This window comes from Ahaetulla prasina, chromosome 13 (genome assembly GCF_028640845.1).
Source record: "Ahaetulla prasina isolate Xishuangbanna chromosome 13, ASM2864084v1, whole genome shotgun sequence".
Classification (NCBI taxonomy): Eukaryota; Metazoa; Chordata; class Lepidosauria; order Squamata; family Colubridae; genus Ahaetulla; species Ahaetulla prasina.
Genome location: NC_080551.1, coordinates 23345678 through 23372514, shown reverse-complemented (window position 1 = coordinate 23372514; position 26837 = coordinate 23345678). Strand labels below are relative to the sequence as shown.

General features: G+C 42.8%; 1 protein-coding gene across 3 annotated transcripts in view; it reads left to right on the top strand.

Annotated features, from left to right (window-relative positions):
• SCAPER (S-phase cyclin A associated protein in the ER) overlaps window positions 1-26837 on the top strand; it is a 109381-nt gene that overhangs the window by 61395 nt on the left and 21149 nt on the right. For all 3 annotated transcript variants that reach the window (XM_058156370.1, XM_058156369.1, XM_058156371.1), the window contains 4 exons: window positions 8323-8446; window positions 20323-20552; window positions 22046-22201; window positions 26046-26283. In XM_058156370.1, the coding sequence (XP_058012353.1) occupies window positions 8323-8446; window positions 20323-20552; window positions 22046-22201; window positions 26046-26283 (748 nt within the window). The remainder of the gene's footprint in view (window positions 1-8322; window positions 8447-20322; window positions 20553-22045; window positions 22202-26045; window positions 26284-26837) is intronic.

The window sequence follows — 26837 nt, the reverse complement described above, 5'->3', positions numbered from 1 at the left end:
TTTTCATTGCTGTCCATCTGTCGGATGGTTTATAGAGATTTTTTTATGGCCTTGTCCTCCTTCAGAAGTTCTACCTGGCTCAAAATAACATGCCCAAAAGTCTGGGCTCGCATCTCTTCTTCTCTAAAGAGATAAAAAAGATTAGATTGGATAAGTCAGTATTTTTTTACCCTAACGAACTTGGCAACACACAAGAACAAATCTTGAACCATCTCTTTTATGGTAGAACCAGGGGTGAAATCCAGCAGGTTCTGGAGAACCGGTAATGGAAAATTTGAGTAGTTTGGAGAACCGGCAAATACCACCTCTGGCTGGCTGGCCCCAGAGTGGGGTGGGAATGGGGATTTTGCAGTATCCTTCCCCTGCGACGCCCACCAAGCCACACCACTCCTATCAAGCCACGCCCACAGAACCAGTAGTAAGAAAAATTTCGATTTCACCACTGGTTAGAACTCAAGGGATCAGTTGCTCCCTTGCAGGAACAATGGATACTTTCTCTAAGTCAAATCCATCCATGGATCTCTGCAGCCGCTTGGATTGTCATGTGTAAAAATAGACTGGGTGTGAGCAATCCACCTCCAGAATCCTTGTGAAATCCTCCTCCAGGAGTTTTGCTGCTGTTTCTGTAGATCCCCCATCCTCCTGACTTGGTGACAAAACCCAGAAATTAAGTGGAATTAAAACTGCAAAACAACTGCGAGCGAAACGAGTTTCCAGAACTTCAGCAGTGATCTTGACAAGAGTCCCTTTGTGTACATGCATATGCAAGTTCAGGAGACCAGGTAACGGCCCCTGAGCAGCCCCCCGACCTCCATGCCTTCCAGACGAACACCAGCCTTTCCAAAACGGTTACTATTATGTCTGTCCTTTGAAATCAGATAAGGCAGGTCCTCCTGTTAACTGCTTGATTTTACAACCTTTACAGCTGAAGAAGCTTCTTGGATAAGAAGCGAACCTGTTTTCAAGGGTGGGGGGGAACCGAAGGAAGTCCAGTTGCTTTTTTGGAAAAGCACCTTTTGGATTTCAAAGGACAGGCATGAGAAGAGAAGAGAAAAGAAGAGAATTTAGAAGAGAAGAATTTAGAATGGAATGGAATGGAATGGAATGGAATAGAATAGAATTCTTAATAGAATAGAAATAGAAATAGAAATAGAATAGAATAGAATAGAATAGAATTCTTAATAGAATAGAAATAGAAATAGAATAGAATAGAATTCTGAATAGAATAGAATAGAATAGAATAGAATTTTGAATAGAATAGAATAGAATAGAATAGAATAGAATAGAATAGAATAGAATAGAATAGAATAGAATTTTTTATTGGCCAAGTGTGATTAGACACACAAGGAATTTGTCTTTGGTGCATAGGCTCTCCATGTACATAAAAGAAAAGATACATTCATCAAGGATTCTAAGGTACAACACTTAGTAATAGTCAAGGTTAGTAATAAGCTATCAAATCATACTAGGAAACAATAAAAACGATATAATTGAAAATACAAGAAACATGGTTATAGTAATAAGGGGGAAGAGATAGATACTAGTAAGGAAGAGAAGAATAATAGTAATACAGTCCTAGTAAATAGTTTGACAGTGTTGAGGGAATTATTTGTTTAGCAGAGTGATGGCCTTCGGGAAAAAACTGTCCTTGTGTCTAGTTGTTCTGGTGTGCAGTGCTCTATAGCGTCGTTTTGAGGATAGGAGTTGGAACAGTTTATGTCCAGGATGTGAGGGGTCTGTAAATATTTTCCCAGCCCTCTTTTTGATTCGAGCAGGTCCTCAATGGAAGGCAGGTTGGTAGCCATGGTTTTTTCTGCAGTTCTAATTATCCTTTGAAGTCTGTGTCTGTCTTGTTGGGCTGCAGAACCAAACCAGGCAGTTATGGAGGTGCAGATGACAGAATTAATAATTCCTTTGTAGAACTGGATCAGCAGCTCCTTGGGCAGTTTGAGCTTTCTGAGTTGGACTTTTCTCTAAGCTTGGTGTGTCCAGTGTGTCTATAACACTCAACCCAGCTGAACCCATCCTAACTTTCTGTTTAACCTTAACCAGCTACAAGGCTTCCCTGCAAAGTCTCCACAAAGCATCTCTCTCGCTCGGCCTTTTCAGTTGCTAAAACCCAAATTGGAACCAGGGTAACAAAAATTTAATTCCCGCCACACAGTCTGCAGACAGTTCCCTGTAGCTGTTCGTTCTTTCTTTTTAACTCCACCAGAAGAAACACAGGTATCCTGAGATATTATCTGGAGTGTTTCGAATAAAGTCAGGAGCAAGTGACGAAAGACAAAAAACAAGGAAGTGAAAAAAGGAAGCTGCTAACACACATACACACACACACACACACACACACACACACACACAAATACACACGCTGCGGATTGTGCAAATAGAGAGCTCTTTGTGTGAGCTCAGAATCTCCGCACAGCCTTTTGGCGTGGATCCTTGACTGCAGGTTTAGGACAAGCAGGCAATTAATCATAGCTAAACATTGGCAGGGCCCCGTTTTGGGACTTTTAAAAAGCTCATCGGCACTTTAACCCTAAAATGAAGCCTTCCGATACAACCCTGCTCAGGTTTGGTTTTGTGTGTGTTGTTGTTGTTTTTTTGCAGCAAATTTTTAAATCACCAAAGTTATTGCAACCGCAGAGAGTGATCGATTTTCAGGTGAATCGCGGCTGGTTCATAATGTGGGATCTGGTCCTCTGTAGAAATCAATGACTATCAGAAACAGATTATTGGGGAAGAACAAACTCTGTGTGCCGCTAAAAATCGCAAGCTTTTCTCTCCGCTTGTTCCCTTCCATTGGTTTTACGTTTTCCGATAAATAAGTATTTTGCAATTGATTTGTTTAAGGAAAAACCAGAAGTGATTCAGTATAGGGATCAAACAATTGTGTTTGTTTTTAGTTCATATCAAATGTTTCCTTCAGGAGCTGAACGTTACTCCCCCAAAACAACCTTCAAACCCTAAAAAAAAAAAAAAGTTTTAGAGCTGAGCAAATATTTGAACTTAGTTTCTCTAAATGCAACCAAATAATCTAAAGTCTATGTCCTTTGTAACTCTGTCGGATCAAAGCATCTTCTTTCCATACTGCCATTCAGTGGAGAGATTGTTTCTTTCATTGGGTAATGAAAAACAAAACAGAATTATTATTATTTTTTTTGAAAAATGCTTTGCAAATACTTAACGTCTCACCTTTTATAGTTACATAACGGAAGATAAGAATTTATCTGTGCAGTATAACAAAAACAGCAGATTTATAAATCTCTGTCCAGCAAGTGTCTTAGAATAAAAGCTGAGCAGAGACTGTGCAAATTAAGGCACAAATTAGATTTGGCATCAGGGGTGTCTATAGTCAAAAAAATGAAAATGTTCCTTCAGTGACTCTAGGTTTTTATTCGTGAGATCATTTTTATTTGCTAAATAGTGCGATAACGTATAATCTCGCTGTGTTTCATTCTTCCAGTTAATTTCAATGCAGCCCCTCTTAAAGAAAATTAAGCAGTTTTATTGGGATTTACGATCAACGCAAAACTGCCCAGTTAAATGCGGTGGCATCAGCTCTTAAAACTGATTTAGTGATGCTCAAGCTTGGTTTAATTCAGTAGCAATCCTCAGGCAATTCGTGTTAGGTTTTGGTACCATCATCATCTTTTCTTTTTTCTTCTGGGGCCATTTGGGTGAGGTGAAGTTGGGAGGAAATTTTAAAGTAATAACACTAATAAGAATAATAAAAGTAATAATAGTTCCCCTTAACCAGCCAAACTGCAAAAGGACTTATTGTTAAGTGGGTATATCACAAGTTAAAACAATAAACCCGCTTGAAAACATCAACCATTGGATGCTTGTCTGGGAGCCTTTGAGAAAAAAAGTGGTGACAGTTGACAGCTGTTGTTTTTTTTTAATAAGATTAAAATAAAGAAATTAGTTTTACTGACTTAAATCTCCCATTTAACACATCCACCCTCCTGGGGCTTGCTCCCTCCTGACATTTGCACATCTGAATTTTCAAAAGCAGCAGCATAACTGAACTTGTGCCAGGAATCTTTCTAAATTCTTTCTAATTATAGCCATTAACAAGCTTATGTCACCCCGGCTCCCTTGTGAAGCCAGCACCCCACCCCACGCCAGATTCTCAAGTCCCACCACGTTGCTGTGAAAAATAAATGGCATCAGTTTATTCGTTTGTTTACATCGAACCATTTTCTGTTTGCAGGATCTTCAAATGTTGGAAATCTCCCCAACTCCTCACATTATAATCCCAGAGGGGGGGGAAATCCCTGGGAAAAATGACAACTTCAGGAATGTGGTTTTGTCAAATTTGGGATAATAATTTTGAAAGCCTTAAGTATCCTCTGCTTTCTGGAATAAACACTTAGATCAGCTGATGTTTTAAACGAACATGATAAAACATCAGATATTATATAGCGGGGGGCTCAATTCTTGATTTTAAAAAAGATAGACATAATTAATTTTAAATGGCATTTGTCTGATTTAAATGTATATGTATGTTTGGTCGAGAGAATGTTTCTTTATTATCAAATTCTGTAGCTTGATTGATAGTTTTGACTAATTGGTTAAAAATAAAATGACTGATTATATGCAGGATATATTGATGTCAATTCAGATCCAGGACATCAAAGAGAATGCTTACTTAATTATTATATTGAATTATTACCACCACCACAACTTAATACTCTCTGAACATTTTTAATAACTATTTTACATATTTCTTAACTTCCAAGTTTAAACTCTCTAATGTTATATTCAAATCAAACTATAGTGTGTATGTGTGTGTTTATTTTTATGTATTTATAAATCCAAGTCAACCTATTGATAAATTTGGGGGGGGGGACCATTATAAAACCAACAGGACAGAATATTTGTAGCTTAGGGTTGGAGTCCTTGGTGCTCTCTGAGCTTGGTCGTTTTCTTAAAGACATTTCATTACCCAAGTAGGCAACATCATCAGTGCTAGCTGTTGTACAGCTGTATATATGCAGAGCCATTATAAAAAAAAACATCCCATATTAAACATCTTGGAGCTGATCGGGTTCCAACCCTAACGGGTAAAATCTGAACCCTCTCGGAGGGCTAACAGCTGGCCCAGATGTAAGGTGATAGCACAGTTTTTATCAAGAGCAACCAGACCAGTTAAAACAGAATGGGGAGAATGGGGGCCAACACTTAAAAGGCAATACCCAATAGTTAAACCATGATTTGGTGAAATAAAGGTTAGTCTTCCTACAAAAATCTTGGATGGATTATTCTCTTAAGGCTGGGTTAATGCTTGTTGCAAGTTGTCATAGAGGCAGAATTTTATTTAACCATTCCTCTTGCCAATTGTTGTGACCCAGGCCCAAGTAGGTAGTAGGAAACTCAGTGTAAAAACAAACAAACTTTATTAAAACAGCTGAGAATTACTTCATTCTCAGCATAGTCCAACTAAATTAAAGCAAATTCCTCTCAACACAATTCCTCAGTCCTATCACCAACCTTGGTCCAATTAGGCAAACTGCCAAAGGCCTTTCTTGGCAAAATTCAGAAGACACCGATATAAAATAAATGCAACAAGATGAAGCTATCAACATTGTTTTCCAGCAAAGAGCCCAAATGCCGTTGTTGGTCTTTTAAACCTTAAGGGAGGGGCCAATCATCTCTTGGCCCTACTCCCGAGTTGTCCTTTTTGCTTGAGCTGCTCTTGCCTTCTGGCAGCTCTTCTCATGCGTGCATTAGGAACAGGCTCCTCCTGTTCCTCTGCCTCACTACTGTCAGCCTCTGGAGGCTCCGGAGTCCACACATCACTCCACAATGGCCTTGCCCCACCTCTGCCTCCGATGCAGAGCCCTCCCCAGTCTCCAGGACTGGCCCATGCTCTTCCTCAGCCTCATCACTGTCTGACTCCGTTGCCAGCTCCGCAGGATGCTGGCGGACCAAAACACCGATTCACAAATTCCAAATAAACTAAGATATCCTATAATCCCATAAACAAACAGACAAGTCTCCTTAATCCCAGTGAGATTAAAATAGAGAGCCTCCTGGACCCCTTTTGTCTGGCTGCAAAAAGTCATCAGGTGATATATATATAGTCCTTGCATTTATTTTTTTGAATCAAAGGCAGTCCTTAAATTTACCTGTCCCTAGGCCTATAGTGTATGAATGGTGGACAAGAATTATGCTTGACAATAAATGAACTTGGAGTTGGCATGGAGTCCCAAGTAAACTATGTGATGCTATGTAGCATAAGAAAATTAAGGCTAAAGGATGAAGATGTTGGGGTAAGCCTCCCCTTCCCCTTCCTTTCTTCTATGTTTAATCCTCTCAATCTCCAGGATTAGGAATTTCAAAAGATTGAGAGAGGAGCTGGAAAACTACAGATCACCAATTCAATATATTAGATTCACCTTTTCAGCCAAAAAAAAAAACCTGATGGCCCTTTTTGCAAGTTGCCAATCTGAAAATTTGGGGATAAAAGAGAGCCAAGTTATTCTCCAGTGGCAAGAAAATAGATCAAGAATCTTGTAGCCCCTTTCCCAACTGATAAATGTTATTAAAAGGCGTAAGTTTCATGAGCCGAAAGCATACGGCTTTTAATAAAGCATGCTCGTCAGAAAAGGTGCTGCAGGATTCCTGATTTTTCTGAGAATTACGGGCACTCTCAACTACCCCATTTGGAGAAAGCAAGTTAGAATGTCTTTCCTAAAACATACCTAAAATCAAATTTACAGAAGGACTGCATGGTTGACCAGTAATAAGCCAATTTCATTGTGCTCGACTGCCATCTGACACCTGGTGAAGTCCTGTGGAAGAGCCTCCTACAAATAGCTTTCTTTTGTTTTCTTTCCATGCTCTTTAAGAAGCGTAAATGGATCCCCAGAGATTTCAGGGGAAGGAATCCCTCTTGGTTTGGCTCTTAAGGAGCTCTGCTTCCCCGGGTTTCCTCACATTTAGGCCTTCTCAAACCAGGTTTGCAAATGCGGTTTTCTCTCCTAAACTACTCCCAACTGGGCATCATCGATTGGAGAGAAAAGATATTTTCTTTATCTCTTTGATTCCCTCCTGATCTTGAAAGGAGGTTGCCCAGCGATCAGTTCCGTCTCTAAAATTAGAGGTCTCCTGAACATTCTTAAACATGAATGGGAAATAATTAACTTCGACAGTTTGTTTTTTGTTTTTTTGGTTTGAATTTATACCCCGCCCTTCTCCGAAGACTCAGGGCAGCTTACAATGTGTTAAGCAATAGTCTTCATCCATTTTTGTATCTTATATACAAAGTCAACTTATTGCCCCTAACAATCCGGGTCCTCATTTTACCTACCTTATAAAGGATGGAAGGCTGAGTCAACCTTGGGCCTGGTGGGACTTGAACTTGCAGTAATTACAAGCAGCTGTGTTAATAACAGACAGACTTAGTCTGTTGAGCCACCAGAGGCCCCTAATTTGTTTGCTAACAAATTAGCAAATATTGTTCAACGGGTGGCCATATCTACTTCATACTTTGTCCTATTTCCTACACAGAAAAGTTTGTTTGAGAATCTTCAGCCTTTAAACTTCACATTTTGTGTATTGGATATGTTCACTGCCTCAAGTTATTTGTAAAAAAAACCAATAATTCAACCACAGCATAAGTGTCATAGCAACAAAGCATTTTTATATTACAGATATATTGTCTTGCCTTAGTCTTGCCTTGCACGAGTCAGAGAGCTGTGAAAATATCTACAGACCCCTTGCATCCTGGACATAAATTGTTTCAACTCCTACCCTCAAAACGATGCTATAGAGCACTGCACACCAGAACAACCAGACACAAGAACAGTTTTTTCCCCGAACATCATCACTCTGCTAAACAAATAATTCCTTCAATACTGTCAAACTATTTACTAAGTCTGCACTACTATTACTATTAGTCTTCTCATCGTTCCTATCACCCATCTCCTCCCACTTATGACTGTGTGACTGCAACTTGTTGCTGTATCCTTACGATTTATATTGTTTGTTTCCTAGTATGGTTTGATTGCTTATTTATACCTTATGATTATCATTAAGTGTTGTTTGATTCTTGATGAACGTATGTTTTCTTTTATGTACACTGAGAGCCTATGCACCAAAGACAAATTCCTTGTGTGTCCAATCACACTTGGCCAATAAAGAATTCCTTTCTTTCTTTCTTTCTTTCTTTCTTTCTTTCTTTCTTTCTTTCTTTCTTTCTTTCTTTCTTTCTTTCTTTCTTCTATCTATCTATCTATCTATCTATCTATCTATCTATCTATCTATCTTATTTTTTTCCTTTAATGTGATTAAAATTTCACTTTTATCTCCTAGATCACTCTGTAGTACAATCAGCGCTTATTATCTGGCCTGCAATAACTGTCTGGAAAACTGTTCCTATGTTCTCTTCAGCAACAGGATTACTTTTTTAACGGATCTGTTGATGCACCAATTAATGGTAGGTAAAAATTTCAAGTTCGGATGAATGCTATTAGCATCCCAACGCTGGAAAAATCAGCTGGTGGAACAAAACAATTTTTTTTAACAAAATCTGGGTTTAAACTGTGGGTTTAATCTGTCTTGGAAGGGGATTATTTCCCTAAAAACTAGGTCTCCAACTTTGAATGTTCTACTTCAGGGATGTTCCTGGTTAAAAAAAATCCTATTTTTGCGATATGCATTTACTGCAATGATGGTAGAACTTGACAAATTGTCCCTTAGGCTTGTAGTCCAAATTAAAATATGCCAGTCCAGGAAAAAAAATTAAGAGAGAAGGACGTTTTCCTCTAACGTTGCTACCCATTCCCTTTCTCTTCTCCCACCTCCAACATTTACCATCTTTTATTTCTTCACTTCCGGATGACAAGGGTTCAAAGAAGACTCAAATAGATAATATATTGAAGGTATCAAAAATGGCAAATGTTAAACGGGGCTGCAAAATCAACCCTCCTGATTTTTTTTTCTACGATTCACACCGATTCTAGGTTAGCACAGTCTCTGGCCTTCTTCTATGAGGTGCCGTTTTCAAAAAGCTAAAATTACATACCTTAATGCACCTCGGAGCAAGGTTTTGCAAATCAAATTTACCGAACAGATAGGCTTTAATGGAAGGAGGAGGGGGGGGGGAAACCGTTGACTTCCCCCTTCATTTTAGCTGTCATTAAATATTTCATCAGGAGTTCATTTTTAATTCATAGTGACCCGCTCATCATGAGATATTTAGTCTGGAATTGCTACTTATAAATGGTGGTGGGGAGCGGTGTTTTCGAGAGGCAAGTGGTTGGTTAATTGAAAAGTTGTGTACGCGCCGTAAATAATTCACGTTGCTCTGTTCGAGCCCCAGAACCATCGGGCGATTGATAAACACTTAAGTGTGGGTCCTGGGGGGTGGAGGGGGGAGGTGGCCCACCATGTAGTTAGACAAATGGAATCTGAACACGGCTTGTACATTCGGCTGCTCAGTGGTCTCGTGTCCTCTTGTTCCTTTTCCAATTTGTCCCCCTAAGGAATTGGCGTGTACAAAATACCCCCTAGGACTCTGGTTTGAAGGAAACCACAAGGCAGGTAGTCCATGACTTAACAACAGTTCAATTATTGACCGAGGAAAGGTTACGACGGCACAAGTTTTCTTTAATATTATTTATTGTTTTATCAGGAAAACAATAAAATAAAATGCAAAACACAAAAACGAGCAAAATGAAAGAAAACGAAAGCATACATTCAGCCCTAACAACAATAAAAAAAAAAAGAGGAAAAAAAGTTACGACCTTTGTAGCATTCACGGGGTCAAAATTCGGATTCTTGGGCAACTGGTTCATACTTACGACCGTTGCTGTGTCCCGGGGTCAAATTTTGTGACTTTCTGACAAGCAAAAAGTCAAGGGGGGGGATTCACTTTTTAACAACCAGTTAATCAACCACAGTGATTTGTTTAACAACTGCGGCAAGAAAGGTCGCGAGATGGAGGGGGGGGAACTCACTTAATGAATGTCTCACTTAACGGCAGAAATTTGGGGCTCCATTGTGGTCGTAAGTCGAGGACCACCTGTAGAGTTGAGAACCTCCATTTTGTAGTATCCTAGCTTGTACAATTAACCTTCAAGGAAGAGGCTCTGATCATTCTCTAAAATCTGATGACCAACCCTGAAAAAGGGTGTAGAGGTAATCCTCTACCTACCCCCATTCATTTAGCGACCGTACGAAGTCACAACGGCACTGAAAATAGTGACTTACGACCGTTAAAAGAATCCTTGAATTTTGGATGCCAACGCTTTGCCGTTCTCTCTCGGCGGTGTTGCTCAACCCACTCCTAACCAACAGTGCATTCTCTTTGTTGGCTCCTTCTTCAAACAAAAAATCGATGTATTCATTTATTTTAAATCTTGGCACAGCCAGGAGGAGGCAGAATTATTCCAAGCGAGGGTCTCCGGCCAAATTCTCTTGCCTTTGTCTGCATCCTGCGAAAGGAAGATCCCGTTGATGACAAGTTCCCTTTCTAGTTGTAGTGAAATATTCCTGAAGCGGAGCCAGGCACAAAAATCTGTCTCGAAAATGAGGTTAACCCAGTTCAGAGATGGCCAGCTGGCAGTCAATTGGGCAGCTCAAAACCCACCCATCAATTTTACGTTGGCTGTGAGCCCCTTTCCCTCCTGATACGTTACCCTCTTTAGCAGGCCGCGGAGTGAAACCAGCATTCAAGACGGGCTCAAAACAATTCCAACGTGTTGTCTTTTCTCCGTCCTACCTTCTGTGCGAAATGTCTTGCTGAATTTATGTGTGCGCGCGTTGGTATTTGATGGACAGGTCCAAGAAGACACGTACAGGAGTTAAAGCTTTTGCTGCTCAAATGATGGCGGGGGGGGGAAATAATAAATAAATTCTCCCTCCAGCCTTTCCTTAGAAAGCATCCCGGCACGCCTGCCAAGACTTTTTTTTTTTCAGAACGGCCGTTCCCGCTTGAAACCGATCCGTGAAAACCCAGTTGTTCCTTTTTTTTTTTTTTTTTTTGCGCTAGATATTATTACCGAGACAATTCAAATAGGTGTGTGTGGTTTATTTTTCCCCCTCCCAAATTGCACGGAACAATCCTACCGTTGCAGGAATGCTTCTGCTTGGAAGCGGCAATTGCCGCCCGCCCCCTCCCCCCCCGCCCCGGCATTTGCCGGCCATCAATTTTTGCAATGGGGGGGTGTGTCTTAAAACTTGGCCATTTTTCTGCTTTTTTGCAAAGAGTTTTCTTGCTTCCCACCTCCAAACATCTCCTAAAGACGTCCCTATAAAATTGTGTTGGGCAAAGAACCTTGGCGAAAAAAAATCCATTATTTGTCTGGGGGGTTTGCCTTAAGTTGGCGGTCGAAAGAACAGGCGGCGTAGGAAGACTCGTTCTTTTGTGTGCTAAAATAACCTGGGTGCTCCACACACACACACACACACACACGTGAGATTAATTTCTTAATCGGGCCCTCTCGAATAGATCAAAGGAGGATTTCTAAATGGGTTGGAAAAATAAGAAGGAAAGGAACCTGAGCTGCTTCTGAAGCCCAGTCGGAGGTGTTTGCACCTACTTAGGAGTTTCTTCCCCTCTCCCCACCCCCCCCTGACCCCCATCCCCCAACCAGTTTTCCTGCCTGCTTGGAGTCTGTTGCTTCCATTCCAGGCAGTCCTCAGTTTATGACCGCAGTTCAGGGGTGAAATATTCCCGGTTCGGACCGGATCGGTAGCGATGGCGATGGGTGGTTCAGAGAACCGGTAGCAAAAATCCTTGCTCGCCCCCCCCACCCGCCATGCCCACCCAATGCCCAGTCGCCCGCTTCCCCGCTTCCCGCTTCTTTTAAAAAAATGCTTTTAAAAGTTGAAAAAAAAGATTGCACGCCACAGCTGATCGCACTCCTCAGTGCGCTGTTCTACTTACCCCATGCCTCCTTTCCGCGTGCAGTGCGCTCGTGCGCTCACGCCTTGCATTCGGGTTAGGGTTAACCCTAATCCTAACCGGTTCAGATTTCCCCACTGCCGCAGTTGAGCCCGAAGTTTCTCTTCCTGAGTGAAACTTTTGCTAAGGGACTTCCCCATTTTACGACCTTGCTTGCCAGAGTTGTTAAGCGAATCACTGCAGCTCTTAAGTTAATCACACGGGTTGTTAAGTGAATCCGGGTTCCCCATCGACTTCGTTTGCAAAAGGGGATCCCGTGACCCTGGGACACTGCAACCGTCATATAGACGAGTCAGTTGCAAGCATCTGAATTTTGATCGTGTCTCCATGAGAATGCTGCAAGGGCCATAATGTGAGAAACGGTCATAATTCGCTTCGCCTACCTCCAGTGCCATCACTACATGAACTGCTGTTAAGTCGAGAACTACCTGTAATCAGTTGCCCATCGATTCATCTCTTCCTTCGCTTATTCTGACAAGGAGCTTTGCCCACCGTCACTACTTTCATCCTCACAACCAGGCTGTGAGGTAGGCCGGGTGAAAAAGAAAAGCTAGAGGTGCTAAAACTTCTGGCATAAATCCATTAGGGCAATTTTGCTTTATAATCAGAGTTGTGCTTAAGTGTTTTGAGATGCCTTGCTTGCTTTAATAGTCATTAGCCCAGCCCTTTGCTCCCCCAACAAACACACACACACACACACACACGCGTGTGTGTGTGTGTTCCAATATCTCAGGGGCTGCCACAAAGAAGAGGGGGTCAATCTATTCTCCAAAGCACCTGAAGGCAGGACAAGAAGCAACGGGTGGAAACCAATCAAGGAGAGAAGCAACTTAGACCTAAGGAGAAATTCCCTGACCGTGAGAACAATTAACCAGTGGGACAACCTGCCTCCAGAAGTTGTGGATGCTCCATCACTGGAGGTCCCAAAGGAGCTTTTTCAAGTGGCAACTGGACTTTCTGGTTATTCTTTGAAGACGTTTCACTTCTCATCCTAGAAGCTTCTTCAGCTCTGAAGAAGAGCTGAAGAAGCTTCTTGGAGGAGAAGCGAAACGTCTTCAGAGAAAAACCCGAAAGTCCAGTTGCCTCTTGAAAAAGCACCTTTGGGACAACCAGGACCTGAAGGACTGAGAATCTCATAGACATCCATCATTGGAGGTTTTTAAGAAGAGATTGGACAACCATTTGTTTGAAGTGGTCTAAGGTTTCCTGCCTAAGCAGGGGGTTGGACTAGATCACCTCCAAGGTCCCTTCCAACTCTGTAATTCTATTCTATATACACATACACGCACCACATTTTAATTCTGCAGAGCCAGGAGCTAAAAGTTTTTAAGTCCTCCCTGCCACCACCCAGCCAGGTAAAGACCCGACTCTTTATCTTCCCTTCCACCACTGAGGGTCTCTTGGCCTCAACCCTGACCTCAAGAAGACCACCCACCTGCCAGGAGCGCCTCTCCCACCTCCCTCTTTTAATAGTTCCCCTTTGTGCAAAGAAAGGAGCACATTCTCCTCTTCCAAAGTGCCCATTTTCCACAAATAGGTTTCTGTTCAGACAAGCCTGGGGCCTTTGTGTCTGCAGACACCGTAGGAGTCCCTCTGATTATGACAATTGGGATGGGGAGGGGAGGGGAGGGGGTCAGGCACACAGACAGGGATGGGAGATAACAGCCTAAGGTGTACAAGACATCCCCTGGGGGCATCTGACTTAGACGCCCCAGATTGGGCTTTTCAAGAAGAAAAATACTCACAAAATATTACCTGTGGCAGCAGCCTTAAGTATAAAGCTGGAGATTTATTTAATTAAAAAAGAAAGAAAGAAACCTTCCTTGGCGCTTCCATCTGTCATAAATTCCCCCCGCAAGGCTTAAGCGTTGGGATACATATGCTTATTCCAGATGTTGTAAGCTCAGGATACTCGTTTGTTTCCAGATCTTGCTTTTTTTAAAAAAAAAAAAAAAAGGAAAAGGAAAGAAAAAACAACTTTTGGATCCTGGAACTTCTTCCTCGCGGATTTGAGGCTGAGTCGCATCTGGAAAAGGCGAGCATCTCATCTTAGCCACACTTTCCTAAGCCAGCCTTCCTCGCATCTGTCGTTTTCCAGATGTGTCGGCGCTCCCTTCGGCTGGGGACGAATGGGCGTTACAGTGCAATAGATTTGGGACGGTTCGTAAGGAAGGGTGGCTACTTCAGAGTCTGCCCTTTTTTTTTTAAGGGCCTTCAGAAGAATCAGTCTTTAAAAGCAGGACATGAAATAGTGGGTGAGGATTTTTCTTCTGCTCGCGGTTTTCTTCTTTCAACAGATTGTTTCACGCTAATGCCAAAAGAATGCACTTCTCCCCTGCGCAAAAGCCCCGTTCAAAATAAGTCATTGTTTACTACTTTCCTACTTCCTGAAAGAAGGAGCCTCTGAAGGCTACAGGGAAAGAAAGGAGGGCCATAATACAAAATTAATATTAAAGCCGCTGAAACTTTCTCCTCCTAATTCCTGTAAGAGGCTCTTCCTGTTTACCGTCAAGATCAAAGAACTTGCACGTTCTGTACAAAACTGGTCTCAAGACGGTATCTGCTTCCCCAAAACAAGGACCACCGCTTTCCTTCCAGCCTCCAGGGACCCTCCATCTTTCCCAAAGGTGCTTTTTCCAAGAGGCAGCTGGACTTCAGAAACAAGGAGGTGATGAGCCGCCTGAGAAAGCCCAGGGAAATCATCAAAACCACAAAAAAGCGAAAGTTAGAATGTTTTTGACATGCGATGCGACACCTGGAAAAATACGGCACCCTTCACTTAATCCTCCAAGGAAAGGTTGAAGGCAAACGAGGTCCAGGCAGAAGAAGAACATAATGGCTTCAAAATCTAAGGGATTTTGTTACGACAAAACCACTGTTTTGCGTGGCTGTTGATAAAAATTGGATTGCCAACACGATCGCCAACGTTCAATGACAGATATGGCAAAAGAAGACGAAGAAGAACTGGACTTCCTTGTTTTTTTTTTTTTCCTTGAAGACGTTTCGCTTCTCAGGCAAGAAGCATCTTCAGTTCTGAACTGAACTGAAGCACCTTCTGAAATGAACTGACAAAACTTCTTGGATGAGAAGCGAAACATTTTCAATGGGGGGAAAAAACTAAGGAAGTTCAGTTGCCTTTTGGAAAAACACCTTGGAGACAACGATGACCTGGATGATGGAGAACCTCCAAAGACATTTAACCCTCCAACCGTGGTCCTTTGCTCCCTTCTTCACTTTCTGAAACATTTTCTCCTTGGGCCTGGCTTGCAGAGATGGAGTGGCCTTCATCGATCAATAACAGTCACATCCTTCAATGTTGATTTTAGCTAGCTATGTCCTGGTTTTGTGAAAGGTAGGCCTCGACTTACGACCACAGCTGAGCCCAAAACTTCTGTTCATAAGTGAGACATTTGCCAAGTGAGTTTTGCCCTGTTTTACGACCTTTCTTGCCACCGTTGTTAAGTGAATCACTGCAGTTGATAAGTGAGTAACCCGGTTGTTAAGTGAATCTGGCTTTCCCCTCGACTTTGCTTGTCGGAAGGTCACAAAAGGGGATTGCATGACCCTGAGACGCTCCAGTCGTCATAAATATAAAACAATTGCCCAGTGTCCGAATTTCAATCACACGAGGATGCCACAAGGGTCATAAGTGTGGAAAATGGTCGTAAGTCACTTTTTTCAGTGCTGTGGTAACTTCAAATCGTCACTGAGCAGACAGTTGTAAGTTGAAGACTATATCTATTCAGAAGTTGCACAGAAGAACTGTTGACCTGTTAAGGAAATAGCTCAAGCGGCTTCCAAATTCTAGCATCTGACTTGTCTGTTGAAGGGGTGTTTGTCTTGGAAGAACTACCACATCCATGCAACTAGACAATCCAAGTCACTCGGCCAGAATTACTCCGCTTTGTCTGAAATTACCTGGAGTAACCTGATCTTTTTCTAAGTTTTCAGGGAGTTTCAGCTTGCCTCCTCTGCCGTTCGGCATCCCTTGTACGCCAGGAGCATATTAATTCTCCCTGCGAGGTGCCAAAGTCGTCTTCTCACTTCCTAACTTGGCTCGTCCCCAAGAACGGACAATGACAATGAATTTTAAGTACCAACTCCGGGCACAGAGCTAATCAATAATGTAAAAAAAAGCAGTTGTTGTTTTTTTGTCTCCGAGTGTTACCCGGTTCCCTCGAGAGGGGATACGATGCTAACTGTGCAACAGCTGCATTTTACGATCTAGCTCACTCTTGTGCGGTTAAAACGGAGAAGGTTTTATTGATGAAATCATTGTGAAATTGGCGCTTCCATCTGTCATAAATTCCCCCCGCAAGGCTTAAGCGTTGGGATACATATGTTTATTCCAGATGTTGTAAGCTCAGGATACTCGTTTGTTTCCAGATCTTGCTTTTTTTAAAAAAGAAAAGAAAAGAAAAGAAAAGAAAAGAAAAAACAACTTTTGGATCCTGGAACTTCTTCCTCGCGGATTTGAGGCTGAGTCGCATCTGGAAAAGGCGAGCATCTCATCTTAGCCACACTTTCCTAAGCCAGCCTTCCTCGCATCTGTCGTTTTCCAGATGTGTCGGCGCTCCCTTCGGCTGGGGACAAATGGGCGTTACAGTGCAATAGATTTGGGACGGTTCGTAAGGAAGGGTGGCTACTTCAGAGTCTGCCCTTTTTTTTTTTAAGGGCCTTCAGAAGAATCAGTCTTTAAAAGCAGGACATGAAATAGTGGGTGAGGATTTTTCTTCTGCTCGCGGTTTTCTTCTTTCAACAGATTGCTTCACGCTAATGCCGAAAGAATGCACTTCTCCCCTGCGCAAAAGCCCCGTTCAAAATAAGTCATTGTTTACTACTTTCCTACTTCCTGAAAGAAGGAGCCTCTGAAGGCTACGGGGAAAGAAAGGAGGGCCATAATACAAAATTAATATTAAAGCCGCTGAAACTTTCTCCTCCTAATTCCTGTAAGAGGCTCTTCCTGTTTACCGTCAAGATCAAAGAACTTGCACGTTCTGTACAAAACTGGTCTCAAGACGGTATCTGCTTCCCCAAAACAAGGACCACCGCTTTCCTTCCAGCCTCCAGGGACCCTCCAGCTTTCCCAAAGGTGCTTTTTCCAAGAGGCAGCTGGACTTCAGAAACAAGGTGGTGATGAGCCGCCTGAGAAAGCCCAGGGAAATCATCAAAACCACAAAAAAGCGAAAGTTAGAATATTTTTGACATGCGATGCGACACCTGGAAAAATACGGCAGCCTTCACTTAATCCTCCAAGGAAAGCTTGAAGGCAAACGAGGTCCAGGCAGAAGAAGAACATCATCGTGGTTTCAAAATCTAAGGGATTTTGTTTGGACAAAACCACAGTTTTGCGTGGCTGTTGATAAAAATTGGATTGCCAACACGATCTCCAACGTTCAATGACGGATATGGCACAAGAAGACGAAGAAGAACTGGACTTCCTTGGGGTTTTTTTTTTCCTTGAAGACGTTTCGCTTCTCAGGCAAGAAGCATCTTCAGTTCTGAACTGAACTGAAGCACCTTCTGAAATGAACTGACAAAACTTCTTGGATGAGAAGCGAAACGTTTTCAATGGGGGGGAAAAACTAAGGAAGTTCAGTTGCCTTTTGGAAAAACACCTTGGAGACAACGATGCCCTGGAAGATGGAGAACCTCCAAAGACATTTAACCCTCCAACCGTGGTCCTTTGCTCCCTTCTTCACTTTCTGAAACATTTTCTCCTTGGGCCTGGCTTGCAGAGATGGAGTGGCCTTCATCGATCAATAACAGTCACATCCTTCAATGTTGATTTTAGCTAGCTATGTCCTGGTTTTGTGAAAGGTAGGCCTCGACTTACGACCACAACTGAGCCCAAAACTTCTGTTCATAAGTGAGACATTTGCCGAGTGAGTTTTGCCCCGTTTTACGACCTTTCTTGCCACCGTTGTTAAGTGAATCACTGCAGTTGATAAGTGAGTAACCCGGTTGTTAAGTGAATCTGGCTTTCCCCTCGACTTTGCTTGTCGGAAGGTCACAAAAGGGGATCGCATGACCCTGAGACGCTCCAGTCGTCATAAATATAAAACAATTGCCCAGTGTCCGAATTTCAATCACACGAGGATGCCACAAGGGTCATAAGTGTGGAAAATGGTCGTAAGTCACTTTTTTCAGTGCTGTGGTAACTTCAAATCGTCACTGAGCAGACAGTTGTAAGTTGAAGACTATATCTATTCAGAAGTTGCACAGAAGAACTGTTGACCTGTTAAGGAAATAGCTCAAGCGGCTTCCAGATTCTAGCATCTGACTTGTCTGTTGAAGGGGTGTTTGTCTTGGAAGAACTACCACATCCATGCAACTAGACAATCCAAGTCACTCGGCCGGAATTACTCCGCTTTGTCTGAAATTACCTGGAGTAACCTGATCTTTTTCTAAGTTTTCAGGGAGTTTCAGCTTGCCTCCTCTGCCGTTCGGCATCCCTTGTACGCCAGGAGCATATTAATTCTCCCTGCGAGGTGCCAAAGTCGTCTTCTCACTTCCTAACTTGGCTCGTCCCCAAGAACGGACAATGACAATGAATTTTAAGTACCAACTCCAGGCACAGAGCTAATCAATAATGTAAAAAAAAGCAGTTGTTGTTTTTTTGTCTCCGAGTGTTACCCGGTTCCCTCGAGAGGGATACGATGCTAACTGTGCAACAGCTGCATTTTACGATCTAGCTCACTCTTGTGCGGTTAAAACGGAGAAGGTTTTATTGATGAAATCATTGTGAAATTGGCTCCCCCCCCCCCCCCCGGGTCAGGTCTTGAGCTGAGAATCTAGAATAGCGTGTTTTAGATTCTCCTGCTTAGGTTCCGTTGCATCCTTCCTGGTTGGACCCCCTTACTTTAGATCAGAGGTCTGCAACCTTAAACACTCAAAGAGCCATTTGGACCCGTTTCCCACAGAAAAGAAAACACCAGGAGCCACAAAACCCTTTGGGTGCCTGACTGTTTCTTGAGCGGCCACAAAATTAGGATATTTAGTTGAATTAAACGTTCTGTTTTCTTCTGAAACTTTTCTTTTCTTGGATTTATCCATGGTTGGCCTACTGGGGGTTGAAAAGCTCAATAAATTGCATGCCGGCAGGTGTCGCACATTGGCGGTTGTGATGCATATTTTGAGTGACAGGGAGCCGCAGCAGAGGGGTGAAAGAGCCACATGCAACTCTAGAGCCGCAGGTTGCAGACCCCTGCTGTAGATTAATGGAAAACCTACTGCTGAGACATTATTCTTTTATCCCGATTAGTGTTATCACTGTTTTAATATATCAGACTGTCCGGAAATGGTATTAAAGCAACCATTGCAAGAGCTGTAAGGACATCCCTTCATATTAGAGACCCCAAGGGGTATGTGATTTTCAGAGGGAGATCTCCGGGTTCTAAAAGACATACGGGAGGTCACATTCCCAAAAACAGGCAGGCAGGTCAAAATTATAAAGTGAGTGAAGCTAGGACAAAAAAATAATAAGCATTCAGTGGCGCACAATTTCAGCTTAGTGGTCACATTTGCCTAATTAGACCAAGGTTGGTAATAAGACTGAAGAATTGTGTTATGAAGAATTTGTTTTGATTTAGTTTGGACTAAGCTGAGAATGAGTTAATTTTCAGCTGTTCTAATAAAGTCTGTTTGTTTTTGAACTAAGTGTGTCTACTACTACCTACTTGGGCCTGAGTCACAACAGTAAGTCAAGGACTCCCTGTAAAAGGGAAGGCCAACCGACCTGAAGAAGAAAAAAAATTAATCCTGATTTTAATCCTGATTTTTTTTTCTTGGATTGCTTTAATCCTTGAACATCTTCAGAGGTTGGCCAATAAGATGCATTTCGGTGCATTTAATTGAATGCAGACATTGAGTAGGAACTGTTAAAATAAAGTGCGTGAAAATAGAAGACAATTCCCATCTTAATCATCAAAGAAGATTATTAGTTCGAACAGACCCTATTCCATGAGATCAACTTAAAGAAAAATTATGTATGGAAGTTTGTAGCTCTCTCCTTGATCTTCTGTGAGCTGAATTGTTTCCAGGTAGAATCAAGTCAGACTAATATAGCTTAAACACAGAAAACTGGACAAACAAAAAGTCTACGAAAGAACAGATAAGTTGAGATAACCTTGATTGTCACTTTTTTTCTGTGAACACACTGGCACGCATTTTTAAAAAATAAAATTCTGATGCCCTTAGTTGGCATTGAGCAAAGGAAGTTGCGCAATGCTCTTAAGTATCAGAAGCTGAAAATTAATAGTGGGGAACAAAATGGTTTGTTGTTTTGAAAGTTATAATTTAAGGATGAGGTCGGATTTGCTGGCAAAACAATGGAGGGGAACATTCTGAGCACGATATCTATTTTGAGGCAGGTTTATTCTGCGTTGCATTGTGTTTGTGTGCAGGTATATCTCCCAGATGATCACAACGCTACTTCAGGAAGAGCAATTAACAAGCAAGTCTTTGAAGGCCTAATAACTGGAGTGCTCCGGACCCTGGCTGTAGTGTTTGGGTCTCTGTTGTCCAACCTGCCGAATGCTAATGACCAAATTTGTGCCCCAAAATTGATTCAAGATATGAAAAACAAGACCTCCCAAGCTGAAATTTTTAACAATAGGATACAAGACCTCATCAGGTAAGATCAGATCAGAGGTTCCTGTTTTGTCTTTTCATTCCAATCTTGATTGTGCCTTCCGGAGGGGTTGGGACTACAGTGCCCATAATTCCATTGGTCAAGCTGTTTTGGCATACTTGAGTTATTGTCCCAACTCTTTTGGAAAGCGCTACTATTTTAAAGATATTTTAATCTTGCCTTTATGATTTTGATAAGTAACTCAAGGTGGTGAATATACCTAATGCTCCTTTCTCTTCCTAGTTTCCCCCCTCAACGACAACCCTCTGAGGTGGGTTGGGCTGAGAGAGAGGGACTGACCCAAAGACACCCAGCCAGACATTGTTCCTAAGGCAGAACTAGAACTCCCAGGCTCCGGGTTCCTAGCCTGGTGCCTTCACCACTACAGCACACTGGTTTTCTAAACTAAATTACTGTGACTGTGTTTGTATGCATACATGGGAATGAATGAAAAGCCCAATGTATGTGTGAGTGAGTGAGTGAATGAGAGCCAGTGATAGTGATTAAAATGCTAGACTGGGGAGTTCTAGTCCTCCCTAAGTCAGAGAAACTTCAGGGCCAGTTGCCTTTTTTCATTGGAAATTTGAAAAGCTTCTATCTGACAATGTTCTCTGGATCATCATAGGAGGTTATAGTCTACTGCAGTGGTGGAGAACCTATAGCGCGCATGCCAGAGGTGGCCCTCGGAGCCTTCTCTGTGGGCATGCGCACCTTCGGCCCAGCCCAGCTCCATCGCGTTTCTCGCACAGTGGGGAGAGAGGGAGGGAGGGAAAGAGAGAGAGAAAGAGAGGGAGGGAGGAAAAGAGAGAAAGAGAAAGAGAGAGAGACAGGGAGGGAAAGAGAGGATTTTACAAATATTAATAAAAGTTTTGTTTTTTATTCTTGCTAAACACAATATTTCAAAAGCAGGGGGGGAAATGAAGGGCCATAAAAGTGCATTTATCACGTTTTCCTTAGAACAAGGAACCAAGGAACAATCTGAGGACCCAGATTGTTGGGGGGGGCAATAAGTTGACTTTGTATATAAATATACAAATAGGATGAAACTATTGCCTTACACAATGTAAGCCGCCCTGAGTCTTCGGAGAAGGGCGGGATATAAATGTAAAAAACAAAAAACAATTAGCTGAACTCGGCCTTGATTATCATTATTTTAGGTAGTAAAACTTCATTATTCAGGTTAAATTGTTGTGTTGGCACTTGGTGATAAATAAGTGGGTTTTGGGTTGCAGTTTGGACACTCGGTCTCTAAAAGGTTCGCCATCACTGGTCTACTGCCTCAAATAAAACGGTCTTCATCTTGCAATGGATTGATTTGGGAGGAGATGGAGGAGGAGGAAGGAGGAGAAGGAGGAAGAAGAAGGGGGTGATGGTGATGATGATGTTGTCGTCGGTGATGGTGGCGATGATGATACATGAACAGGGCAAGACTGATCCGTAGAACAAGAATGCAACCTGCATTGAGAGCATTTCTTTCTCCTCTCTCCCTCCGCTAGCTACATGGTCAACATTGGCTTAATAGAGAAGCTGAGCTGCTGCTTCCTCTCTATCCAAGGCCCAATTGACGAAACCCCCAAAACGGCGGCTTTCTTGCAGAACTGCACCGCGGCCCTGCACGGGATGTGTCAGCTGTGCTTCGCTGTCAATGGCAGGCAAGTGTTGCGGCTGTAGTTTTCACGGTCCCTTTATCCGGCGATGATGCACCTTTGCCAGGGTCCTGAATCCTAACCCCAAAACTCGCCCCCCCCTAAGCCACCACAAAAATATCTGCCTTGAAAAATATGTCTGGAATCTATACACAAGAAAAATATATTTTGGAATGGAGAAAGTGGATCAATAATATTCAAAATAAGTATCAGATTAAAAAATACCAATTAGTTTTTGAGTGAAGTTAGGACTTGCTATGTATTAGAGTTTAAGAAAGAAGAGAATTGATAGTGTGATGGTGTGAAATGGAATATGTTTTATGTTATATTTTAGATTATGTTTGTTAGTTACTGTACCCTGTATTCTGTTCTGGGAAGTCTCGGGCGGGGGGGAGGAGGGAGGGAAATGGGGGGGGAAGGGGAAGATTATAAATTGATTGATTGTCATTGTACAGGAATAATGGTAGAATTAAATAAGTTGGAATGGAGTAAAGTCGGGGCTGCTCGGTAGCCACTCCGGAAGGGAAAGGGTAAGGAAAGAGGAGTAAAGAAGGAAGAAAGTAGGTAGGCAGGTAGGTAGGAGAGAAGGGAAGGGAAAGAAAGGATAGGAGGAGAAGGAGGAGGGGAAGATAGAAGGTTAGAAAGGATGGAAGTGAGAAGTGGGAAGGAGGAGGGGAAGTAGGAAAGTGAGGAGGAGGATGGTGGGGAAAGTAGAAGAAGGATGAGAAGGGTAGAAAGGATTAAGGAAGGTCGTGGCGACCGAGCAAGCCCGATTGAGCATAATTTGAGTATAGGATCGATTGTTGGATAAGTGATTGTAATGTACATTGGTCAAATTGTGGGAATTATTATGGAAAATAAAAAACCTTTTTTAAACTATATATATATATATATATATATTTGTTTTCTGAGGTTTTCACGGGTGTTTGTACATAGGTCTTTGGTTGTTCGGGTTTTCTCCCGTGTAAAATTGGAAGTGTCTTGGCGACGTTTCGACGAAGTCTCATTCGTCATCTTCAGGCTTCAGCTTCGTGCTTCTGGGAGCAATTGCTCCCAGAAGCCGCAAGCTAACCTGAATGACGAATGGTTTCGTCATATATATATATATATATATATATATATATATATATATATATATATATATATATATATATATGTCTGGAATGACAGGTTGGAAGAGACTGAGGCCTCCTGGGCGGGTACAGGAGGCCAACTAGGCCTTGGCCCACCCCACGCCCACCCAGCAACCGGGCAGAAAACCCCTTGCTAAAATTTTGGAAGCGCACCCCTGCACTTACCTACACACACACACACACACACACACTGTCAGTAACAATCCAGAGGTGGAACGATGGTGGCTCTCCTTCGATGGGATCCGGAATGGGGTGTTTTTCCCCCCCTTCCCCTTGCATCAAAAAGAGAGAACGAAAGGTCAGGTCAAAAGGATAGAGAGGGATATAGACTTCTCTGCCTTCTATTTTATTGCCCTAATTAAGTTAATGTCTGGTTTGGCTGCTTGGTGGCCCATAAAAGAGAAGGCGCGGCTGGGGATTGGAAGAGTCGCATTCAGCCGATGCGGGAATCTACGGGCGAAAATTCAGGTAGCCCTCAACTTACGACCGGTCACTTAGTAACCGTTCAAAGTGAAAACAAATTGCCCAAAAGATGCTCAGGACCTCGTTCTGTAGTTCTGACCGATGGCCCCTCCCCTGAGGTCACAAGACTGCATACACAAGCCACATAACACACACACACAATTTTGCTTATGTACTAAAATCGCCTTTTATGGAGAGGTGCAGAAAGCCATCGTTTTCCATTGTTTTCAAGTCCAGACATTTTGTTTTGGCAGATCATCTCAAGCCATGTTGAACTACAACTCCCAGCAACACACACACACACACACACACACACTGTCAGTAACAATCCAGAGGTGGAACGGTGGTGGCTCTCCTTCGATGGGATCCGGAATGGGGTGTTTTTTTCCCCCCCTTCCCCTTGCATCAAAAAGAGAGAACGAAAGGTCAGGTCAAAGGGATAGAGAGGGATATAGACTTCTCTGCCTTCTATTTTATTGCCCTAATTAAGTTAATGTCTGGTTTGGCTGCTTGGTGGCCCATAAAAGAGAAGGCGTGGCTGCTGCCCAAGAGTCGCATTCAGCCGATGCGGGAATCTACGGGCGAAAATTCAGGTAGCCCTCAACTTTTACAACAGTTCATTTAGTGACCATTCAAAGTTACAACGGCGCTGAAAAAGGGGCCTTAGGATCATCTTTCGCACTTGCAGCAACCCCTTGGGCTCATGATTTACAGTTGGATGCTTGATACCTGACTCACATTTATGACGGTTTGCGGTATCCCAGGGTCGCGCGATCCCCCTTTTGCGACCTTCTTACAATTAAATTTAACGGGGAAGCCAGTTAACAACCGGGTTACCAACTTAACGGCTGCAGCGATTCACACTGCAACCGTCATAAGTATGAGTCAGTTGCCAAGTGCCTGGATTTTGATCACGTGACTGGGGATAATGCAGCGGTCGTCTTAAGTGTGAAAAAGTTATGTTATTGATTAATAATAATAATAATTTAAGTTTTATACCGCCCTTCTCCCGAAGGACTCAGGGCGGTGAACAGGCAGATAAAATAATACAATACATTACAATAAAAAACACTATTTAAAAAACTTATTCCAATAGCCTAAATTTAAAATACAATACAAAATATAAAATTAACCCCAATAAAATCCATGTTTAAAAACCCTATTAAGCCAGTCCTGCTCGGAAGAATAGATACGTCTTCAGCTCGCGGCGAAAGGTCTGGAGGTCAGGAAGTTGTCGAAATCCTGGGGGAAGCTCGTTCCAGAGGGTAGGTGCCCCCACAGAGAAGGCTCTCCTCCTGGGGGCCGCCAGTCGACACTGTTTGGCTGTTTTGGTTTAAAAACTCCTATTAAGCCAGTCCTGCTCGGAAGAATAGATACGTCTTCAGCTTGCGGCGAAAGGTCCGGAGGACAGGAAGTTGTCGAAATCCTGGGGGAAGCTCGTTCCAGAGGGTAGGTGCCCCCACAGAGAAGGCTCTCCCCCTGGGGGTCGCCAGCCTACACTGTTTGGCTGACGGCACCCTGAGGAGGCCCTCTCTATGGGAGCGTACCGGCCGGTGGGAGGCATGTGGTAACAGAAGGCGGTCCCAAAGATATCCCGGTCCTATGCTCTGTGCCTGGAGTTAGTACTTGAAAAATGCTCATATGTCCCTTTTTTCAGTGCTGTTGTAACTTTGAACAATCACTAAATGAACTGTTGTAAGTCGAGAACTACCTATAGCTGACTTATAGGCAGCCCTCCACTTACGACCGGTCGCTTAGCAACCGTTCAAAGTGAAAACAAATTTCCCAAAAGATGCTCAGGACCTCGTTCTGTAGTTCTGACCGATGGCCCCTCCCCCCTGAGGTCACAAGACTGCATACACAAGCCACATAACACACACACACACAATTTTGCTTATGTACTAAAATCGCCTTTTGCGGAGAGGTGCAGAAAGCCATCGTTTTTCCATTGTTTTCGAAGTCCAGACATTTTGTTTTGGCAGATCATCTCCAAGCCATGTTGAACTACAACTCCCAGCGACTTCCTTGCTCTTGGAAGCAGTCTGGTTGCAACAGCTGGAAATTCTAGCGCAGGAATATCCAGAAACGTTTTCGTTCAGGGTTGGGATTCTTCTCTTCGATCTTGCTTCTCTGCTGTATTTATTTCACATGTTAAACCTGAACGCCAGCAGCAACAGTGCTTGGACGGTGAGACGGAGCGGTGTATAAATTTAATAAATAAATACAAATGAATCGTGTGCTCTTTTCTTCGACAGATCCGGGAGCATCTTCGCTGAGACCCACCAGGATCCCACCGGGCTGGCGGTGGCTTTCAAGGCCACGGATCTGGTGGGCGTTTTGCACATGCTCTACTGCATTCTCTTCCACGGCACCTTGGTGGAGCCGAGTGCGGCCAACCCCAGGGAAAGCTTCACGGCAAACACTTTGCAAGTCGCTCTCCAAAGTTTGCGCTTCTTCAATAGTTTCGCTCTGCTAGATCTCTCCGCTTTCCAGGTAAGGTTTGTCCCAAATGCACCAACTGGGGGTTTGGTGCTCTTCTCTGTTTTTTGTGCGTGTGACAATTCTCTCTCCGGAGGCGCCGATCCAGTTGGACGTTCCTCGCCCATTTCGCAAAAGATGCTAGTTTTTATTTTCACTAACTAAAAGAGCATCTGCATTTCTTCTAATTCTGCCATCGGTCGCTTTACCCCTCTTCGTTATTTTACCCTGTTTCCCCAAAAATAAGACCCAACCAGAAAATAATCCCTAGCATGATTTTTCAGGATGCTCGTAATATAAGACTTACCCCAAAATAAGCCCCTATTAAGATTGTCAGCCAGATGGAAGCATTTAGTACTATATTTCCCCCAAAATAAGACCTAACCAGAAAATAAGTCCTAATGCAGTTAATATAAGACCCGGTCTTATTTTTGGGGAAATGACAGTATTTAAAAAGTCTTGGTTGCGCATTTACAGTCCAAAATACTCAAGCACCAAAAAAAAAAAAGTTCAACGGGAAAACAAAATTTCAGTGGCAACGTTTCTCAGGATAGCATCGGTGGTGGGTT